A 22,466-nucleotide genomic window follows, 5' to 3' on the forward strand; every position below is an offset into this window, starting at 1 on the left:
ACACACTCTTTTTCAAAGAGAAGGTGACTAACGAACAGATCAACTAATCTCCCCACTGAGGAGTGAAAAATAGCTGAGCGAAGACTGAGATTTTGATGAAGAAAATGTGAGGAAAAAGAAGAGACAGCAAGGAACCAAGATTACACTCCAAACAACAACATGCCAAAGCCTTTCGTGCATGTAGACTCACGCTGTAGAGGATTTCCACCCAGCCCTCCATGGTGATGCACTGGAACACAGTAAGCACTGCAAACAGGATGTTGTCAAAGTTGGTGATGCCAAAGTTGGGTCCTGTCCAGTACTCTCTGCACTGGGTCCCGTTGGGACACGTCCTGGCCGGCGGCTCCAGACCACAAGGCCAGTCTGCTGCTATCTCACCTGAGAAATAAATGGAGGAAGGGAATGAGTTTTGAAATGCTTTTTTCAGTTTTCAGGTGAACTTGAATTTGATTGTTACTTCAAACAATGGATAAATCTACAAGTGACTGAGCGGTGGAATGATTCCAGTGCCTCCAAATGCTAATAGGTTCTATGTGGGCTAGAACTGTAGCAGGGACAGCAGGAGCCAACATGTCCTTTTGCCCTGCTACTTTCTCCAGCTGCCTCAAGTTGCTCTGATGCATCCCATGATCTCCAATCAATTAGTCATCAGTCACGCCAGAATCGTTTCCAAAGAGAAACAGCCAGGGACGCCCCTCCCATGTGACTGGCCCACTTCAAGTGGTTCCACTCAATGCAGACCATTGACCTCCTAACCTTATCATGCAGAGTGAGGCTGCAATCTTATTCTGTCAGTCATCACACAAAGCTTGTGACCACAGGTGAAGGTCGGTGCAAAGATCGACAACTGAATTTAGAGCTTTCCTCTGTGGCTCGGCTCACTTTTCATCAGCAGGCACCGACAAAGCGCCACTGATACCGCATCTGAAGGGAGCGGCTAGCCGGCAGCCAGTGTCACGGCTCTTCTTCTCCACTCAGAACATCTGGAAGTTACCCATTTGTCAGCTGCCTCTTTTCCCCAACAGTTACTTAATGATGCAGTTAGAAAATGGCTGTTTTATGGGTTCTTATTTGATTCCCATTGTTCTCTATACACCTTGGGGGAAAGTTCTCTGAACTAATTTTGGTGATATGTGATCCTGGTACTTTTAGATGGTGCAGCATGAAAAGATCTGAAAAATTAAAATAAGAGACAAACAGTTGTATCAGTGTGATTGGGAGGACTGAGGATAGCATATTACACCACACTGCAAAGCTGTGCAGGTGGCCTGGAGGTTAAGGGTGCGACCATAATTCACAAAATCCCTGTTCTCTGTACTACTGGCTATCAAATAAAGGCATAAAAACTGTGCAGGTGAAAGATTAAGAGAATAAAATTAGTAATGAAATGCAATGAAAACCCAGCATGAAAGCAGTTCTAAACCATTTTCGTGTCATTTTGTGTTTGATCCCCCTGGCTCAATCACACAGAGATCTCTGTTGTACTCACAGTTTGCCTTACATGTCTCGTTCCAACCAGTGGATTATACTCGTGGGATCTGCTGGTGCGCACTGTGCACCACAGCTGCAGCCGCATCTACAGCTGCCAGCACACTTTAGACCACGCTGGCCGAAAGGGTCTGAGTCACACCATGATTTCAGTGATGCTTATTGGTCTTTACGTGCACAAATCCAACCTCGATGTTACCCACACAGATATGCAGCATTCGAGAGGACGTGTGCTTCAGGTGATGATTTAAATCAAGATGTGTATGAATTTAAACAGCGATACACACAGTCACATTTTAACTCTATAGTCTGTTTTTACACACATCTGTCTTGTAAGCCCACAACATGTTTTTAATAATGGAAGTACTACAGGGTACAATCAGCACACTAATGAATGCCAGAAGCATCAAACAGGGTATGATTTATGTGCAACAATAAAATATGAAATTTGATTAAGTTGTGTTCTGCTCTGATTTTGTACAAGACGTGTTTTTGGGTTTAGTCAGCTCCGTGTGTATGTGGACAAACTAGGCAACCCTGTGCTTGAATTTTCTGGGATTATGAAGTGACAGTGAGCTATAGAGGTGGCATCAGAGTACGAGGAGGGTGCTGAGATTTGTTTAAACGATGTGCTGGCACACATGTCAGCAGATGGGGATCAGAATAAAGAATAAATGTGCTGAGTATAACAGATGCCCTGAGCACCCAGCGCTTCATAAGGGATAGTGCCACGATCACAAGTTGCGCCAAGTTTTAACGATGATTTGCAGAGCCAGATTGCACAGCCAACATCCCCCTGGTGTCACTTCAGTAAAATATGTCCCTTCCTTCCTACTGACAGGTGCTGTGTCAGCCGCACTCAGTGTCCATGGATGATATGGGAACACCTCAGGTCTCTACTTTCTTCGACTGGGCGCAGTTCCTAATTGAAATTAGAAAATTTACAGTTTACAGTTTTAAGGCTCATTATTTAAGTTTTATTTATTTATTTATTTTAGATATTTCATTTTCCTGGTATTCATTTTGACTTAAAAGGTGTGAAAAATACAATATCAATCCTTTTGCAGTGATTACACACTGATATTTAACTACTGCTTTTTTTTCTTCTTTCTGATGAAAATCAAAAATGAGAAAATACAAATAAATATGTTGTTTTCTTGCAAAAAGGTGTGATCAAGTACATATTTCATAGTGCTTGGGCTTTTCAGCATCACGTTAATGGTAGACATGTAAGGTAGCATGTGAACAAGTATGTAGGAATACTCACTGGATATTTTCATGAACCTCCCTGAGTATCAGCACAGAACTTCTATGCAATGAGCACTCATTGTTAATATAAATCTTTAAAAGACTCCAGCAGATCTTAAATCATTTTGGATTTTGTGGAGTTTGTTTATCATCCAATTCAATCCCTCTGTGTGTTAAACTGAGCATAATTAATGGCTCACAACAGCGTGTGTATTGTTTATGTAAAGGCAAATTCTCCCCAGAGAGGATTAAAGAGAAGAAGAAACAATTTGCAACCACGCAAAATACAAAGAAGCCAAGGTTTTGAATAAGCTTGTGCTCAAGTGAAGGGACACCCAATGAATACACACAAAAAAATGCAAATATGCAGGCATATTCAGACACACAAGGTCTTTATGACTGCATCCAGCCGTACCTGCTCATGACTCACACACACAAAGACAACAAACCACACAGCAGCCTTCATGTAGAAAGTTGTCACCAGTGGAGCTCAGCTTAATCAAACCCTGCTGCGTCTCGGAGACTAAAATAACTCAGTAACACACGTACTGTACATTAGCAGGCTGTCACTACTGCTCACACCACTACAAGCACCCAGACTGGGCTGAAACATGTGCACGCACAAACACGCACACACACACACATGCATGCATGCACACGCACGCATTCTGATAGAAAGACACATATTTTTCAACTGGCCCAGCCAATAACCCTCAAGTCACGCCTTCACACTCTATCTGACACCAGCAGTGGGGAAATAAAGCCTTCTCATAATTTTTATCACTGCATTACACAATGGGTAATTTCAGCCAAGCAGTTTTCTATAATTACTATAATGCCGTAGTACAATAATAACACTGTAATTGTAACCTAGCTGTGATTTATCGGAAATGTTTTTTGTTGCTAACTCACACACAGGAGAGGAGGCTCATCCTTCCCTACTTTTTTAATTTGCACATTAAAGAACCAGACCAGCGAATTTGGTGATTTGCACTGAACATGAAAGTTGACCATTTTGCAACAACCGTTTGGGATTTTTTTTAGATGTAAACACATCACATAACTCTTCTCCAGTGCACCAATTCATGAAAGACTTTCAGCTATCAGCCTTCATGCTACACTGATGTGGAGAATAAAGCACAGTGTGCTGAGGAAGAGTGCGACTTGTGTGAAGTTTGATGGATTTGCATGGAAGATTGCCGTGTGTGCTTTCTAAAGTGAGAAATTGGTGGATTTCCATTCCTTTTCAAAGATCCAAAAACCAATTGGCAGAATGACCAAATTACATTTTGAGTCGGCCTACGCTGCTCTTTACAATGACATTGTTTCTACTGTTTCCTGATAATGTACCTGACACATAACTGTAATTTCCTTGGAAGGTTCTTGGAAAGGACTATATAGTTATATATACTGTACACACACACACGCACACACGTGTTTTTAGGTCACCTCAACATGCAAATATATATGATGTATCTTTCTGTGTGGTTGTAAATTACAGGCAAGTCCACAATTGAACAAATATGGAGAATTTTTGTTTCCATAATTACATAGCTTAGTTAGATTTTCAGAGGAATTTCCTTGAAAGGATCACTGAAATAATATAGACCAGAAAAACGGATTAATTAAAATCAATGTAAGTACTGCTTTATTATTTTGAAACCTTATTCTCCATATTTGTTCAATTGTATGCTTTAATGTACAGCTACAACTGTTCATTTGACCTGCTGTCCAGCTGACTAAAGATTCACTTTTGGCAATTGGAATTAAATACAAGTGCACCAAATAAACACTTCTATATTTTCCCTAGTACCAAATTACAGAGGCCGTTCAGTAAACTTCCTTGGTAATTATTAAGAGTGTTTCCTTAAGTTATATTTTTGTTACAAGGTCATCAAGAATGGACTTAAATAAATATGTAATTAAACTGCATTACCATGCAACTTTTGGATTTTTTGGACAAAACATAATGGAAAACAATGGCTGCCTGAAACTCTACAACATGTACTGGAAAAGCTAAGCAAAAATTTAAGTCAACCTAATTTAGATTTAAGCAGATAAATCTCTGTGATGGAGAAGCTGCTCAGCTGCCCCTCATACAGACTGCCCCGTCAGGCACTACTGTTGCAATGTCCTCACCAGCACTCACTTCTGATGCAGGGAAAAGGTGGAACTAGTGAATTGCAACCTCATTAACAGCTGCTGTCTGAGGTAGCATTTGATTGGGAGGCTGAGCGCATAAGCATCCCTATTGAGTTATAGCAAAAGCGATCAATCAACACCTGAAGAATGTGAAAATATCATTCAGCAAAATAAATATGTGAAAAATGGCTGTCAAAGATAACGCTGTGCACTTGTTTGTAACATTGATATAGCCACGCTGCTTGTCAGCGCTGTGAATGTGCGGCTAAGCATGAGCCACATGTACACCTACAACTTATGAATCATTTATGCTCGCCGGCATACATATGCAATGCAATATATGTTCTCATCCGCAGCAAACACAGGAACAGCTGAGAGGAGAAAAGTTTATCCTGGCGTCAACTCAGCTGATAATCAGTGTTGTCGCACAAACACGCGCCACAGCCAAGCTGCCTCTCTCACCAGTGTCTATCTTGAAGCAGGTGGTGTGGAATTTGCCCATGTAAAACTCCACCCCGATGATGGCAAACATGACTATGGCGAAGAAAAGCAGCAGGCCAATCTGAAGCAGAGGAACCATGGCTTTCATTATGGACTTCAACACCACCTGGAGACCTGAGAGACAGAGGAAGATGGGAGAGAGTGTTAGCAAGGCTCGGTCTTGAAAATGCCTGCTTCAAAGGATTAGGCTTATTGCAACTTGGGTTTTCCTTGCTGTTTTGGTCATTATTTCTACCAGTTAGGATAACACTGGACTTAGCAAAGCAACTGCTGGGATCTGGGAACAACATCACTACAACTCAGTTGGTCTGTAAACTGTGTTTACTGTCTGATCCCCTGTTTTTAAATAGTAAGAATTAAATAAGAAATTATTACAATATCTGTCAAATGAAGAGGAATGGAAGTAGGATGTAGTCCTGCCCTTCAATCTCAATGCTCAAATCACAGCTGAGCAACAAACTTTCATGGAGTCTGAGCAAACCACTTTGTCGACAGCATAATCTCGCCTTAGAAATCACAATTACTAAAATGTTCAGAGAGAGACTTACTGGGGATTCCTGACACGAGTTTCAGGGGTCTCAGCACTCTCACCGCTCGCAGTGTCCGCAGGTCAAAGTCCGAACCCACCGTGGCCAGGATTCTGTATACACACAGACACAAGCATCCAATAAGCATGGTGACACAGTATTTCTCTGTGGCATCGACACACTGACACACACATTGTCGGGTTTCAGCCAGCAAACACTGTCACTCACAAACAATCGGACTGTTTTCGGACTTTGTTCAATTATGTTTAAGTCGATGTCAGAAAACTATTTCAAGAAAAGCAGGAAATCTTCCTGCTTGAGAAACTGGAGCCAGAAAAGTTTTTTAAAAATGATGAAAACACTTTGATTATCAAAACCGTTCACTATGACTCCTTATTTCATCACTACAGCTTTCATTTCCATTCCGTCGCCTCCTGATTATCTTGTAATGTGATTAGTCTTCAGGTCTAGAAAATATCAAAAAAGTGTGAAAAGTGTCCATCACGAAGCTTCTTCAAGGTCTCAACAGTCCAAATCCAAAGATATTTTCTTCACAATGACCAAAATCATGATTGGTTGATTACTTTTCTATCAATCAGCTAATTGATAAATAGACTAATCGCTGCAGCACTGACTGCATCACCGTATTGATTTCTTGGAAATCAGCATTTGTCATTTTATGCTAGATAGTTCAAAATGAGAGTCGCAACTAACAATTACCTCCATTTATATTTGTGTCTATAAAATGTCAGAAAATAATTAAAAAATGCTAATCACAGTCTCCCAGGGGCCCCGGTGACATCTTGAGTTTAAATTGCTGTCCAAAGCCAAAATATATTCAACTCATAATGATAGAAAACGGAGAGGAGAATTTCACACACAAACACTAACACACACACCCTACAGGTTGGACACATGTGTCTGATAACATCATGTGCTTTTCTACAAGTGGAGGAGCAACATACTGTGGTAGTGGTGTGTGTGTGTGTGTGTGTGTGTGTGTGTGTGTGTGTGTGTGTGTGTGCGCACTGGCCGTTGAGCCTCAGCTGGCAGCCCTCGTTACAGGCTGCACACAGAGGGGGAGACTTAAGTGCTCCACTGAAACACACAGAAAAAAACAAATGCTCTAGGCAAGAGAGAGAGAGAGAGAGAGAGAGAGAGAGACATCAACAAGAAATGAGAAAGACAAATAAAATAAGAATTACTGCAAAGAGAAGGACGTGAGGAGCCGTAATGATAGAAATTCAATCTGCCAGCTGACATCTTTCCAAACTCTGTCTGCTTTGGGAGACCTCGCTTCATACAGCAGGTGCAGACTAACGTGTACACGACATTACCAGATTTATTTTGATGGGACAAATAATGATACAGATATACATTATGCATACATTGTTTAGTAAACATCTTTTTTCAAACCTTACAGTCTACAGCAAGCAAATGTACATTGTTTACAAAACTAAGCATACATACACGACAAGCTCTGACTTACCTGAACCTTCACATACTCCACTGCACCCTTAAACAAAGCCTACCCCTCTCTGCCCTTTTTATCAGAAACTGTACTTGTGATGCGTTTTTTTAAGACACATTTGGGTATAAATGATATTATTTGTAACAGCCCAAATGGGTATGATTTTTAAACCTCTCAGTTAAGTACCGTCGGGGGCCCCAAAGCAGGCGGAAAATCCTCAAGGGTACAAGAGCTTTTATGTAGCTCACACACACACACACACACACACACACACACACACAAAGAAAAAGTAGAAAACAAGAAAGGTCACTTATCACTCCCTGGTTACCAGTTGGCATGGTAACTGATAAAGCACATCTGTATTTATGGGAATTATCATCATGGGTGAGATCTGTCTGCTGGGATGAAAGTGCTGCTTTGTTATATAGAATATATTGTTTTATACGTATTTCATGCACAGGCATTGCAGTTGATCAACTTCTCAGACAGTGATGGATCTTCAAATCCCCCTTGTTTTATTTTTCTCATTACTTTTCCATGTGCAAATTAACATTGTTATTTATCACACTGATCTATAATTTTCCGATTTACGAAGGAAACCTACCGTAGATAAATAAGAACGAAGCAGTGAGATGTCGGAGCGGAGGGATGACTTAAAGATGACACATTGATGAGGCAAGCAAAACAGCGTTTGGAGGAAAAGTCTCTAAATACAGACACATAAGCATACAGATGCCTAGATAAACTGCTGAACATTGAAACCCACTCTGTCTGTATTTGATTGACAGAGTTGTGCAGTTTTGTGAAGGGATGTGCAAACGTTCACAGTGTTAAGTTTACAGAATCTAAGAATATATGCAATGTGCCACACATAATGAAAAAAAAGGCTGTTTGTGCTGAACATTGATGAAGTGACAATAACCACAATAACAACACGCAGATCCACAGCCTCAAAAAAATGCACATTTGATCATAAAATGTAGGTAAAGAAACAGCATAGAAGCAATTTGCAACAAGTGGTGACACTGCTAAGAGTGGATGCCAAAACAACATACATGTATGTATGCAATAGCTATTATGCTACAAATCCACTGTTTTCAGGTTCCTGTGCCTTTGCCTAAATTAAACAAGCTGGAACTTTCACACCTACTTTCTTTACTGTGCCCTCTACATTTCTCAAACCTTTCATTTCAATATTACTCATGATGGGCTATTCCACGACTATTACGACAGCCACTTAGACCATTACTGGTACTACTGCTGGCACTATTAGTACTGTGTCACACACACACACACACACCATAGCAATCATGCAGTACTTCCTCACAACCAGCTAGAATCACCATGGAAACCACCTCAATCACTTTAGCAACCACTCAGAATTACTACAGTAACCATCCCTTACTACGTCTTGCAACCACCTTGCAGCTATTTGAAAACACCCTAACAAACAACACAACTAATGATTAACCTCACCCAACAGCCTAGTGACCTACACGAAGACTGAGAAACCTCCTAACAAAGTCCTACTAAACATCTAGCCACACCCTAGCAAAAATGAGAATATTTCACTTTTATAGCCACTTTTCTAAATCTTTTGTATTTCGCACAGTCAATCTGATGGGAATTGGTCTTTGTTCACCTGCCTACAATTAAAATACTTTAAAGGTTTTGAGACAAAGTGGGCAAGAACATGCCATTTTTCCGCATTATCACCATCACTGCCATATTGCTTACAGATTTAATCATGCTTGTTAAATGTTTGTTTAGCCACAGTTCCACCACTGAGCTGTAATATGCAAACACATACTGTCCAAGGTTTGTTTGTGTTTTGCATTATGTTTGGTTACACTTAACATACCATAATTTCTGGTAAAAGTAAACAAGGGAGTACTGTTAAGTTTAGTTATGGTTTATTGGTTCAGTTCAGTGTTCCATAAGTAAATCATTATCTTTTTTTTTACAACTTAACGTATCCACCATGTTTTCCAGGGACAAAAAGAGGAAACACTGGAACACTTCCTGTATATACACATCATCAGTGATGTCACTGGGATAGACCAAGCATGGGGGGAGCAAATTGGGTTAAATCTGTGTTACTGATGCTGATTGTGATCTGTGTATGTATGATTGCTATTGTATGATATATGGTAAACTATGTGAACTGGTTCTACTTGGAGGACTGTGAGGATGAATAACATTATCTATTCCCTGTTGTCACCTGCATCATGTATGGTACAGACCAGACCGGCTCCTGCTAATGGGGCTATTAAAGTAGTTGCTTCTTGGCTGTTGTGTTACTATGAGTTAAGTTTTGTTAAGTTAAGCCAAGTTACCTGTTCATTTGTTTATTTTTGCTCTGTACATATTTTTAGTGACGCCTGTCTCATGGTGACACTTTTCTTTTGGAATTAAACCACCTGTGTTAAACCTGGTCCTGGTTTCTGGAGTCTGCCCTAGCCGCTCTGGTGGCAGAAACAAACTGTATCATGCACTACTTCAGTTGTGATATTTGGATTTCAGATCTGCAGACCAAATTTCAGGTATGGAGTTCAAGAGTTTGCGCACAGTAAAACTTTGACATTTGAGTCAGACCAGCGATTAAAAAATGTTCACATTCTGGGTATGACGTTAATGGACAAATGAGAAGCAAGCAAGAATAGTCTGTTCACAGAACATAAAGCCACTGTGACCTGAAAAAAACAGAATGACAAGAGCATATAAAAACATGAATCATACCTCTGTGCTGTTCTTATATCCTCCACGATCAATAACTCACTTTGTTCTGCTGAGTGCACACATGTACTGTATGTGTGTCTGTGTGTGTCATTTGCCTGTGATTTGATAGACAGACAGTTGGGAAGGCAGCAGACTGAAGAAGAAGCTATGAGTTTTAATATCCCTTTATCATCACCACAATATATCCATGTGGGTGCCAGACACTGGCACAGGAAATATGGAGGGTGATGCTATCGTCTGTCACCCGCTCACACACTCAGAGTCACATCTCCCTTTTCTCCGAATTGTCACACACAGGTACAACCATTAAAACAGGTTTGAGCAGGTCCGTTTTTGCTCTGACCACCTGAACCAAAACAGACACACAAAAAATAGACAAATACGTTTACAAAGATGCATATTTATACGAAACATGCACATAATTACTACATATATGTACAAAGTCACACATAATGTACCCATCTCCCATGTGGCTCATCAAATGTATATACAGATATGTGATTCAGCCTTTATCATTGGAGTATAAATAGACCGTGAACTAATTTAACCTTAAAGAAACAATGGAAGAACAAGACGAAAAGATAAGAGTGATTCATGCTGCCTATCAAAATCTGTAGGAAGGAACACATCCTTCACTTCATCTGGCTGTCTCTTAAGTTTTGTTCTCCATGCAAAGAGAAGTGACTTGTGTGACTGATAATCATGTTCACTCCCTGGTAAGAAGACATACTTTCAGAACTGAATTACACTTTCGTCCTCACGGTTCGATGGATGAACTTTATAACACATAAAGTGCTTTTTCAATTCAAGAATTTACACTATATGTCAGAAATTCAAGCTGTGTGAATCAATATTTTTGTGACAATAGAACCTGTTAGCCTCTTGTAGCTCATTGGTTTGGTTTAACAGCTAATTTCACTTGGGTTCGATCTTCGATCTCTAATTTAGTGGTGCTAGCAGGTGCATAATCTATAACACGGTACACAGAAATGTAAGTGTTAGTGAGGAATGAATAAGGAATGAATCGGGAATGTTAATAAGTGGTTCCTGAACAACTTTGACTCCAGGACTAACGCTAATTATCTAATCACAATTGGATAATGATGAGTTACTAGAGAAAAGAGTGAGAGATACTATATTAATGAATACGTACATTCATGCATATGTACATGCACGTATACACACACATATATAAATATATATACACATATACACATACATATTTCTGTATACACATATCTACTTACATATACACACACATATAGATATACTAATATAATCAATATCAATCTGTGGTGTGTGTGTAGGTGAGGCTGGGGGTTGGGTTTTGTGTGTGCTCTCTCTGACAGTATCGGTGTGGCTTGCGGGCTGGAGGAGGAGCTGGCTGCACACACCTGTGCCTGATCTTCATCAGGAGCTTACTTAAGGCGGGCCTGCCTGTGTTCTCGCTGCCAGATTGTCACCGCTTTGTGGTAGATCGTATGCTAGTGCTCAAAAGAATTTTCGATTGCGATTTCCCATACTTACCTGTGTTTTCTATGTTCAGGATCCAGCTCGTTACCCTCAAGCCACCCAGCACCTGTACCAGTCTGCTCGAGCCACCGCTGTGCCACACGGCCTACCTCCCTCGCCGCCTGCTTGCTTGCCTCCCCAGTCTTCCCTGTGTCTGGAGACACCACCTCTACCTACGCTTCCCTCCTCACCGCAGCCTCAATAAACCTTCACCTAGTCACCTTTCCAACGTCTGTTTGTTTGCATTTGGGTCCAGCTCCCTAGCCACGTCACAGAACAATCTGGCCAACTATGGACCCAGCAGACCAAGACGCTCTTCAGCAAGCCCTCACCACCCAAGGAATATTGCTTGGAAGGCATGACCGATTACTTGCTGATGTCATGAGCTCCCTGCAGGATTTGAATTCCAGCGTGGCCTCAATTGCCTCTCAGCTGTCCACTCGGACTCCCCCGGTAGCAGTGAGTAACCCTGCCCCCACTCCAGCCGAAACACACCCGTCCTCAGCCGTTAAGGAACCTTTTGTTCCTCCCCCAGAGCATTATTCAGGCGATGTAGGCTCATGTGGCCGCTTTCTTTTACAGTGCTCTTTGGTTTTCAATCAGCAACCTTCTAGTTATCCTTCTGATAAATCTCGCATAGCGTATATAATTAATTTACTTAGAGGGAAAGCGGGTCAGTGGGCAACTGCATTGTGGGAGGGCAGATCCAGTGTCCTAGAGTCCTATGGTTCTTTTATCTCCGAGCTACGCAGAGTGTTTGACCATCCTGTCCAGGGCCGGGAAGCAGAAAAACGTCTGCTGTCCCTACATCAGGGGTCCTCATCTGTTGCTAGCTACTCCATAGATTTCCGTATCTTAGCCGCAGAGTGTGGGTGGGACACCAGGGCATTACAAGCTGTTTTTGTTAAAGGACTCTCCGATGATGTAAAGGACGAATTAGCTACTCGGGATGAGCCTAACTCATTAGACGAGCTTATCTCCTTGGCTATCAGGGTAGACAACCGGCTGAGGGAAAGAAGCAGAGAGAGAACCAGCAAGGCCCGAGTGAGTGCCTGCCCCTCCCCCCCTCCTCCCCAATCTCTGGCTCTTACAAGTTCCCCAGTCAGTCCCTCCAGTCCTGGCAGAGTCCCCTCTCTCTCTGTTGAGGAACCCATGCAGGTTGGACGAGCTCGTCTAACCCCGGATGAACGTAAACGGCGGATGCAAGCCAGACTTTGCCTCTACTGTGGCCTGGCGGGACATTTTATCGCCTCTTGCCCCCAGACACCAAAAGGCCGGGCTCACCAGTGATCGAGAGCGCCCTGGTGAGCCAGACAACGTCCCAGCACAGCTCTCCTCCTCGAGTAAGTGTGCCTGCCTCTCTTGCCTGTGTAGGTGTGACCCTCCCATTCCAAGCCTTGGTGGATTCTGGAGCGGATGAAAATTTCATTGACTGTGAATTAGCTACTCAGTTGCAAATCCCTCTCGAGCCTCTGGTCAAGCCCCTAATTGCAAATGCACTAGATGGCAAGCTGTTAGCCACGGTGACTCACCGCACAGAGCCAGTGTCGCTAACTATTTCTGGCAACCACCATGAGAAAATTCAGCTGCATGTTCTGCCCTCTCCCATCACGCCAGTGGTTCTAGGTCTCCCATGGTTAAAACTTCATAACCCCCATATAGATTGGCAGACATCTTCCATCATCAGTTGGAGTGTACACTGTCACTCCTACTGTCTCCACGCTGCCGTCCCTACCTCCAGCTCCCCCCAGTCACCCCCACCAGCTCCTCCTGATCTATCTAATGTTCCACCTGAGTATCATGACCTGGCAGCTGTTTTCAGTAAAGATCTGGCTCTGTCTCTCCCTCCCCACCGACCCTACGATTGTGCTATAGACCTCCTCCCCGGTGCCAAATACCCCGTTAGCCGTCTCTACAACCTGTCCCGTCCTGAGAAAGAGGTCATGGAGCAATATATTAACTCCTCTCTGGCAGCTGGTCTAATCCGTCCCTCTTCCTCCCCACTTGGAGCTGGTTTTTTCTTTGTGGAGAAAAAGGACAAAACTCTACGCCCATGCATTGACTTCCGAGGGTTAAATGACATAACTGTAAAAAACAAATATCCTCTTCCCCTTATTGATCCCTCTTTTGAACCGTTATGTCATGCCCGAGTTTTCTCCAAGCTCGACCTCCGCAATGCTTACCATTTGGTCCGGATTCGTGAAGGAGATGAATGGAAGACGGCATTTAACACCCCATTAGGCCACTTTGAATACCTGGTGATGCCCTTCGGCCTCACCAATGCGCCTGCTGTCTTCCAAGCCCTAATCAATGATGTCCTCCGTGACATGCTAAACCGTTTTGTCTTTGTTTATCTGGATGATATTCTCATCTTTTCTCGCACACAGGAAGATCACATCCAGCATGTCCGCCTCGTTCTGCAGCGCCTCCTGGAGAACAGGTTATATGTAAAGCCAGAGAAATGTGAATTTCATCAGTCGGCAGTCACTTTCCTGGGTTACATTGTGGCACAAGGTCAGCTCAAACCAGATCCAGCCAAGATAAGAGCAGTGGCAGAGTGGCCAACCCCCACCTCTCGCAAACAACTTCAGCGCTTCCTTGGTTTTGCCAATTTCTATCGCAGATTCATTAGAAATTACAGTAAAGTAGCAGTCCCTCTGACCCAACTCACTTCCTCCAATGTCACATTCACATGGCCTGCTGAAGCTGAACGGGCTTTTCTTCAACTCAAGAGATTATTTACCAGTGCTCCGGTGCTCCTCCACCCTGATCCTTCCAGACAGTTTGTGCTGGAAGTGGATGCCTCTGAATTAGGAGTGGGGGCTGTCCTCTCTCAGCGAGATCCAGAGTCTAACAAACTTCATCCCTGTGCTTTTTTCTCCAGGCGACTCTCTGCGGCAGAACAAAATTATGATGTTGGTAATCGGGAACTGTTGGCTATTGTGTTGGCATTACAGGAGTGGAGACACTGGCTGGAAGGAGCTGAACACCCTTTTCTCATCTGGACAGACCATAAGAATCTGGCTTACCTTCATTCTGCCAAACGTCTCAATTCCCGTCAAGCTCGCTGGTCCCTGTTCCTTAGCCGCTTTAATTTCATGCTCTCATATCGTCCAGGTTCCCGTAATCTCAAACCTGATGCTCTCTCTCGCCAGTTCTCCCCAGATTCATCTTCACAAGAGTCAGTACCCATCCTTCCCTCCTCTTGTTTTGCGGGAGCAGTGCAGTGGGAGATTGAGTCCGTGGTCAGAGCAGCCCAACAGACCCACCCTGATCCGGGTGGTGGCCCGGCTAATCGTCTATTTGTTCCCGAGGCAGTTCGCTCCCGAGTGTTGCAATGGGGACATGCGTCTACACTCACCTGCCATCCAGGGTTTCAGCGAACCCTTCAATTCCTCCAGCAGCGCTTCTGGTGGCCGGGCATGACACGGGACACTAGGGAATTTGTGGCTGCCTGCTCTGTCTGTGCCCGAGGTAAAGCCTCTCATCGTCCTCCAGCTGGTCTGCTACATCCTCTACCCATCCCGAGCCGTCCTTGGTCACATATTGCCATGGACTTCATCACTGGTCTACCACCATCTGGAGGTAACACTGTCATCCTCACTATAGTAGACCGTTTCTCTAAATCTGTTCATTTTGTTCCCCTCCCTAAGTTACCCACTGCTCTCGAGACTGCTGACCTCCTTGTGTCACAAGTTTTCAGGATTCACGGTATCCCAGTGGACATGGTTTCTGACAGAGGCCCCCAATTTACCTCTCAAGTGTGGCAGGCTTTCTGCAGAGCTATCGGAGCGACCTCCAGTCTAACTTCTGGTTACCACCCTCAATCTAACGGCCAGACAGAGCGGGCCAACCAGGATTTGGAAGCAGCCCTCCGGTGTGTCTCTGCCAGACATCCCGCTTCATGGAGTTTCCAGCTGCCATGGATTGAATATGCCCACAACTCTCTCGTCAGCTCGGCCACAGGTATGTCACCATTCATGGCAGCTAATGGTTTTCAGCCACCTCTGTTCCCCACCCAGGAGCGTGAGGTAGCAGTGCCCTCGGTCCGTGCTCACCTCCGCCGAGTTCAAGAGGTGTGGAAAGCCACCCGAGCAGCACTTACTCGCTCTATCCGGCGCAACCAGTTGCTGGCAGACAAACATCGCTCCCCAGCTCCTCAGTATCAGCCTGGGCAAAAGGTATGGTTATCCACACGGGACCTCCCCCTGCAGGTGGAGTCACGGAAGCTCGCACCCCGCTATGTTGGTCCGTTTGAAGTTCAGAGGGTTATTAACCCATCTGCGGTGAGACTGAAGTTACCTGAGTCTATGAACATTCACCCGACATTCCATGTGTCTCTGCTTAAGCCTGTATCCTCCAGCTCCCTTAGCCCTCCGGCCGAACCCCCTCCCCCCGCCCTGACCATTGATGGCCATCCTGCCTTCGTGGTGCACAAGATCTTGGATGTGAGACGTCGGGGGCGCGGTTTTCAGTACCTCGTGGACTGGGAGGGGTATGGTCCGGAGGAGCGATCCTGGATTTCTCGGCGACTCATTCTGAGCCCACAGTTATTGAAGGACTTCTATCGTGAGTTTCCCCATAAGCCTGGGAAGACGCCTGGAGGCGTCATTTAGAGGGGGGGTACTGTGGTGTGTGTGTAGGTGAGGCTGGGGGTTGGGTTTTGTGTGTGCTCTCTCTGACAGTATCGGTGTGGCTTGCGGGCTGGAGGAGGAGCTGGCTGCACACACCTGTGCCTGATCTTCATCAGGAGCTTACTTAAGGCGGGCCTGCCTGTGTTCTCGCTGCCAGATTGTCACCGCTTTGTGGTAGATCGTATGCTAGTGCTCAAAAGAATTTTCGATTGCGATTTCCCATACTTACCTGTGTTTTCTATGTTCAGGATCCAGCTCGTTACCCTCAAGCCACCCAGCACCTGTACCAGTCTGCTCGAGCCACCGCTGTGCCACACGGCCTACCTCCCTCGCCGCCTGCTTGCTTGCCTCCCCAGTCTTCCCTGTGTCTGGAGACACCACCTCTACCTACGCTTCCCTCCTCACCGCAGCCTCAATAAACCTTCACCTAGTCACCTTTCCAACGTCTGTTTGTTTGCATTTGGGTCCAGCTCCCTAGCCACGTCACACAATCACACATATACATATACTGTATTATATATAAAATGAAGTAATGAAAAAGTAATTAAAAACTACTAAGCTACTGCCAAGTATAATGTACTACCTTACTTTAGAAGGAACAAAAAGAGTATAACTAATGATTCAGTTATTAGCAATTACTAATGAATGAGTGGTCACTAATTTGTGCCTTTCAGTGTCTGGTTAATTAGGAACAACTTCATGTGGTTATTTCAATTCTAAGATACTTCTGAACCGATCATTACCCAATGATTTAATAATACAGTATTTCAGTGTGTGTTCTTGAGTAACTCATCTTTATCAACTATGTAGTTATCGATTCTGAGTTATTCAAGAAATAGTACTGAATAATACTGCAAAGTGTTACCCATATTTTTTAAGTTAAGAGACAGCCAAAGTCATATCCCAAAATGTTCAACTATTCCTTTAAAGAAAGTGATGGAAGAAACAGAAAACAGCCAAAATGGGAAAAAAAAACCCAAAATCATAGAGGCGGACTCTGTGGACGTAGTTGAGAAAAAGGGAGGAAAATGGAGGAACGCAGCCTTCTCGTGAGGCTGAGAGATGTAGTTTAATTACTGCGACCCTGCCCAGCTGGAGGCCGGGGGGCTGTGATTGAGTTCTTCACACATCCCGGTAAGAGGAGACGGGGGGCTCTCAGAGGACAGGCAGGAGAACATGGTGCTGAAAACCTGCCTGTATAGCCGCCTGTCTGTGTGTCTGAACACTGCCAGCTGGTCACAGACTGTCTGTCTGCTTTCAGTCACTGTCTCTCTGCATGCTTGGCTGGCTCACATTCGAACAGAGCCAGCGGGTGAATATTTTAATTCAATAACTGCTTGTCGAGCTGGTGCTTTTGCCTTAAGTATGTCTACCTGCCTTTTCAGCTCAGTAAGGAGAGTGATGGTGAGAATTATCCCTGAAGCAGTCACAGTCTAGGCCACTTTCTCCTGTTTTGTTCTGGAAGGACTCCATCATCTTTCCCTTGCTACTACTAATGTGGCTACTTATGCAGGCATCATATAAATTTATGACTTTCAGATCTGTCATTACTTAACATTTCTCCGAACAAAACACTGCAGGCACTCCTCATTGCTGGAGGAAAAACTGCTGGTAAAAAACAGTTTTAGCAGATAACGGTGAGAGGAGGAGCCACTAGAGAGGGATTCTGTCAAATGTTTGTGATCTGCTGTATACCTCAGATGTTTTGCACTTTTAGCTGCAAGGCCCAAGGATGGCACTGTTTGTTGGCTGGTCCGTCAGTTCCTGACAAACTCTGAACCGCATCCCCAGAGGATGATTACTAATGATCTTGATAAAAGCCAGACCTTATTATCAAGCACCACAACCACGTCAGCATTTCCTCTTTATCAATTTGGCCCATTTGAAAACTTCTGGGGAAATTTACTGTAGATCACAGTTGGATTATCTGGCAATAGATGCCACACAGTCTATACCCTGGTACACCGTACAGGACCACTCATATTTAAATGACAGGATTTATAGCACAATGTAATGAAGAGACACAAAATTAGCCCAGAGTTAACCAGAGTTTTCACACGTAGGCCGGGCAAACCGTCACATTCATACTGACGTGCTATCCTCAAGGGGTCTATTACACACTTTGGCGTCAGATTGGGCTGCACAACATATATGGAAATGATAATATGAAGTTAACGAGACAAGCTAGATGACTGTATGTGCATTGCCCAAACCTAGAATCTCGTCGGTGTTTGTCACCTACCTGTTTGCCTGTCTGTCTCATTCTCTGAACTCAGGTGTCAGGGCTAAAATTACATCCCATTATACAAGGCAAGTCTGTTTTTTCTATTCTTTTTCATTTACATAATAGTTAAGAGTGCACTGATGTGCTGGCACACACACGCAGAGGCAACACGCAGTGTCGAAAACAGACCTCATCATTAGACACAGACCATTTCTTGCCAATTAGACCTCATTTCTACCATCTGATCGAATAGGAAACGAGCCAACCAATCATGAGACTTCATGGCTTCAGTGTGTCACACCCTGTTTGTGTGGAGCGTGCGTGTGCATGTGTGTGAATGGTGGTGGACCGTATCGCCGTGATGTTATACGATGTGAGTGGACAGCTGTGACAGAGTCAGGAGAGCAAGCATTTCCCCCAATGCACACGAGGACAGAGGGGGGTACTCATGAACTCATCGTGGCTGCCAGAGCCGCTCGCCGTCAAATATGGCTGCTGTTGTAGAGCTGTGCTTCTAAATTAACACTCGTGCGTGCGCATATGTGTGCACGCGCATACACACATGCAGGCTTCTTCCTTATTAGACTCATAAACAAGTCAAAGGCAAGGGACTGAAAAAACAAGATCCTCAGGCAGGGATGTAACATAAGCTCTGATTTTTTTGATCACGCATGATCATCTCAGGTCTGACAAGCTCCTGTCTGATTTACATCCAACAGAACCGGGAAGAAAACATGCAAACACAATACAGATAATGTTTCATTTAATGTTGTCAGACTTCAGAGAACTGGGTGCTCTTGTTCTAGTGAACTCAAACTTTCCACACGTTCAAACTACAGACAAAATGGGCCATATATAGAAAGTTACTTGTGTAATAAATTACTCTTGGCGAACACTGCTTTACTAATTACTCCACAGGAGCTGTAATTAGTGGCAATACTTCTTTCTGTCACCGCCCACCAGGGAAAAAGCTATCTGACATCGTTCATTATTTAGTTAGATGGTTGTTGTGTTTTTTGCAACATAAAGCATTTTGCTGTTCAAACAAAGTTTCAAACAGGCGAGAACTCCCTTCCCATCCTTGTCATTCAAAGCAATGGCCATTAGGTGATCCTGCTCCTCATCATCCATCTTTAATTGTTCCTTTCCAGCTAACTGATGCAGTTGTATGTAAATTTGCCTGCTTTCTGTTGGCTAAAACCAAGCAGGTTTTAGCAAAGCAAAATACTTTACAAGCCATATGCTTTAGTCACCTGGGGAGTTAGATGAGAAGATATGCAACTTATCAACTATCATCTTATAATAGTGGACATAAGCACAATATACATGTAAATACCAATGTTAGATGAAATGATGTATATAAATATGCAAAGTGGTAGCACTCAGTGGATTAGTATTTATGTTTCAAGTATATATCTGGACACCCGGCAACCAACACATCAGTGTGGACTTTTCAATCCTAGTAAATAAAGCTTAGAAGTCACATCGCAGACTGTTCAGGTATGTTCATCTAAGTGTCACCAGTCCGTGCACCGCTCAGCTGGCACAGTCTTGCCTCAGTAAACAGGAATAAAAGAGAAAAAGAGTAGGTGTTCCCCTTTTACCCTCCCTTCTCTACTCCCTCTCCTCCTGTTCCCTCCTACATCTGAATGTTAATCAACCCGGTAATGACTCCCAAGTTGTCAAAACAGAACACACAGGTTGCTCCTCAGTGCCGCAGTCAGACGAGTTGAGGTCGAAGTGAAATCATAACAGAGACCCATGGTTGGTATTTATTTCACACATACTGTAGTTGCCTGAAGTGAGTGATGACGGAAAGAAAATAGAGTGAGATGGAGGGTTAGGGTGCATTCCACTGGGTATCCAGCTAACCTGAGCCTCTCCCGATGACTAAAGCTTTCTTCTATAACCTCAACAATATTAGCGACACTCTGTCCCACTCAAAACAAACATTCGCTGTGTCCCAATCCAGTGCTGCATACCAATTCTTTATCAAACAGTAATCAAAGCAGAAAAAGATAAGAGAGAGATCTTGCGGACAGATCTTGTTTCCTGAGTTGTGGACAACCCATTGGACAAGCAGTTTTCAGAAAGAGACCTGATCTGAAAGGGACAGTAAGACAGTCAGGCCCAGTCTCAATAAACCTGGGGACAATTAGACCAACATGTGGTGGATCCAAACAGATCCGAGCAGAGAAAGAACAGCGTAGCGAGCAGGAGAATGATATTCCGCTGAGTGATGAGGAGCTGTGGTACCAAAAAAAAAAAAAAAAAAAGGCCAGCAATCATTTTTTCCTGCACATTACAGATTACATTTTCCATCTGTCTCAAATTGCATATTTTCCTCCTGTCATGATAGAGTATAATTTGGACGTGGTCGACTTGGGTTACTAACTGAGTGGTCTCATTCACAGGCTCTCTGACAGTGAGAGTTCTCGTTAGATTTGGTAAGTGTCTGGTATGGAAATTTTTCTAAAATCCTCTAATTTTTGAATGGCTAACCTGAATCTTTCACTGTGGAAGACACCAAAAAGTCATTGAGTTCATACTGTAATGAAAGTGTTTCAGATGTTTTCCACTGCTGAGGTACAACTTTTTTACTCCTTTAATGGGGTCAGTGTACTACATACTAATTCTAGGCAGGACTTAAATATGTAGTGTGACAAATTTGTGGATTTTTTTGACGTGTAGTAGTACTGTGAAACAATGCTTTTATGAGTGTATCCTCTCTTGTACTGCACAAGGAAACAGGTGACACAATGCACATTAGCGCAGTGAGTTATGAGCTGCAGCCCAGTCGCCAGAATAAAAAGGTCAGCATTGTATGTTTCTGTAAATCATGGATATATTAAATTTGTATGCTTCATAATAATCATATCAGCGACATCAAATTGGTACATGTACATGAACTGAGTTTGAGGCAGTAATGGCATCATAGCTAGCGAGACGACTGCCAAGCACAAGTCTACTGTAAGCTGTGTTTGTGGCAACAAAACCATTCATTTTTAATAAGACATTAAAACACTTTCCAGCTGTGCTTATGATCACAATCCCGACTATTTTAAGACAAAATGTGATCTTTTCCTAACCCTAACCAAGTGTTTTTTGTGTTAATATAAATGTGAATAAAAATTGATAGTTTAAACACAGAGATCATAAAGACATTTTCCACATATCCTTGGTTTGCAGAAACGTACAATGCCAACATTTATTCTGGCGATTGGGTTGCATGTAAACATGGACTTCATACTTTGAAGAAAAATTTGCTCTTACAGAGAAATGCACTCAGTGGTGTATTAGACCACAAGGATACACGTAATGCATTTTGGTAATCACTGAATGTAAACAGAAACTTTGCAATAAAAATCCACAGGACACCTTACATAATTAAAATTCACCATAAAGCACAGTGAAGCTAAGGAGAGATACAGATTCAAATGACAATTTGCTGTGGGTTTGTCACTGACCCATTTTCACATTGTCATTTGATACATTTATATTACGAAAATATTAATTATAGCTTTAAGAATACTTCAAGATATCAGTATGGATCTTAAAAGCTGTCACTACTGTCCTGCAGTGTATTAAGGAAACAAACTGTGGATTGGTGGTGAGACAGCTCCTGACAGAAATTCTGCAGTTACATTCCAATGTCAGCATTTGATGTCTGTCATTGCAAGTCTTGAATAATAATAATAATAATAATAATAAGTACAGCACAGCAAACTACAGTGATTTCATGAACAGTAACTATAAAACAGAACTATGAACATTCGTATGCAATACATTCTGCAAATTATAAATATGCAGCGTAGATTGTGTCTGGTCCTGCTTTACATTTGTGTCCCAGGAGATTAGATTGTGTTTGGAAAACTTAAATCACATACAGTCCAGATGTTACAGTAAAAACACTGCACATCAGATAACACATGGCTCTAACCAGGAAGCAGATGTACAACATGAAGGCAGCCGGAAGCTTG

General features: G+C 43.2%; 1 protein-coding gene across 3 annotated transcripts in view; it reads right to left on the minus strand.

The window, feature by feature from the left end:
• cacna1bb (calcium channel, voltage-dependent, N type, alpha 1B subunit, b) overlaps window positions 1-22,466 on the minus strand; it is a 162,882-nt gene that overhangs the window by 95,102 nt on the left and 45,314 nt on the right. For all 3 annotated transcript variants that reach the window (XM_041959684.1, XM_041959685.1, XM_041959683.1), the window contains exons 6-8: window positions 5,928-6,019; window positions 5,341-5,493; window positions 191-378 (exon numbers count right to left, since the gene is read on the minus strand). In XM_041959684.1, coding sequence (XP_041815618.1) covers window positions 191-378; window positions 5,341-5,493; window positions 5,928-6,019 — 433 coding nt within the window. The remainder of the gene's footprint in view (window positions 1-190; window positions 379-5,340; window positions 5,494-5,927; window positions 6,020-22,466) is intronic.

This window comes from Chelmon rostratus, chromosome 19 (genome assembly GCF_017976325.1).
Source record: "Chelmon rostratus isolate fCheRos1 chromosome 19, fCheRos1.pri, whole genome shotgun sequence".
NCBI classification, from domain to species: Eukaryota; Metazoa; Chordata; class Actinopteri; order Chaetodontiformes; family Chaetodontidae; genus Chelmon; species Chelmon rostratus.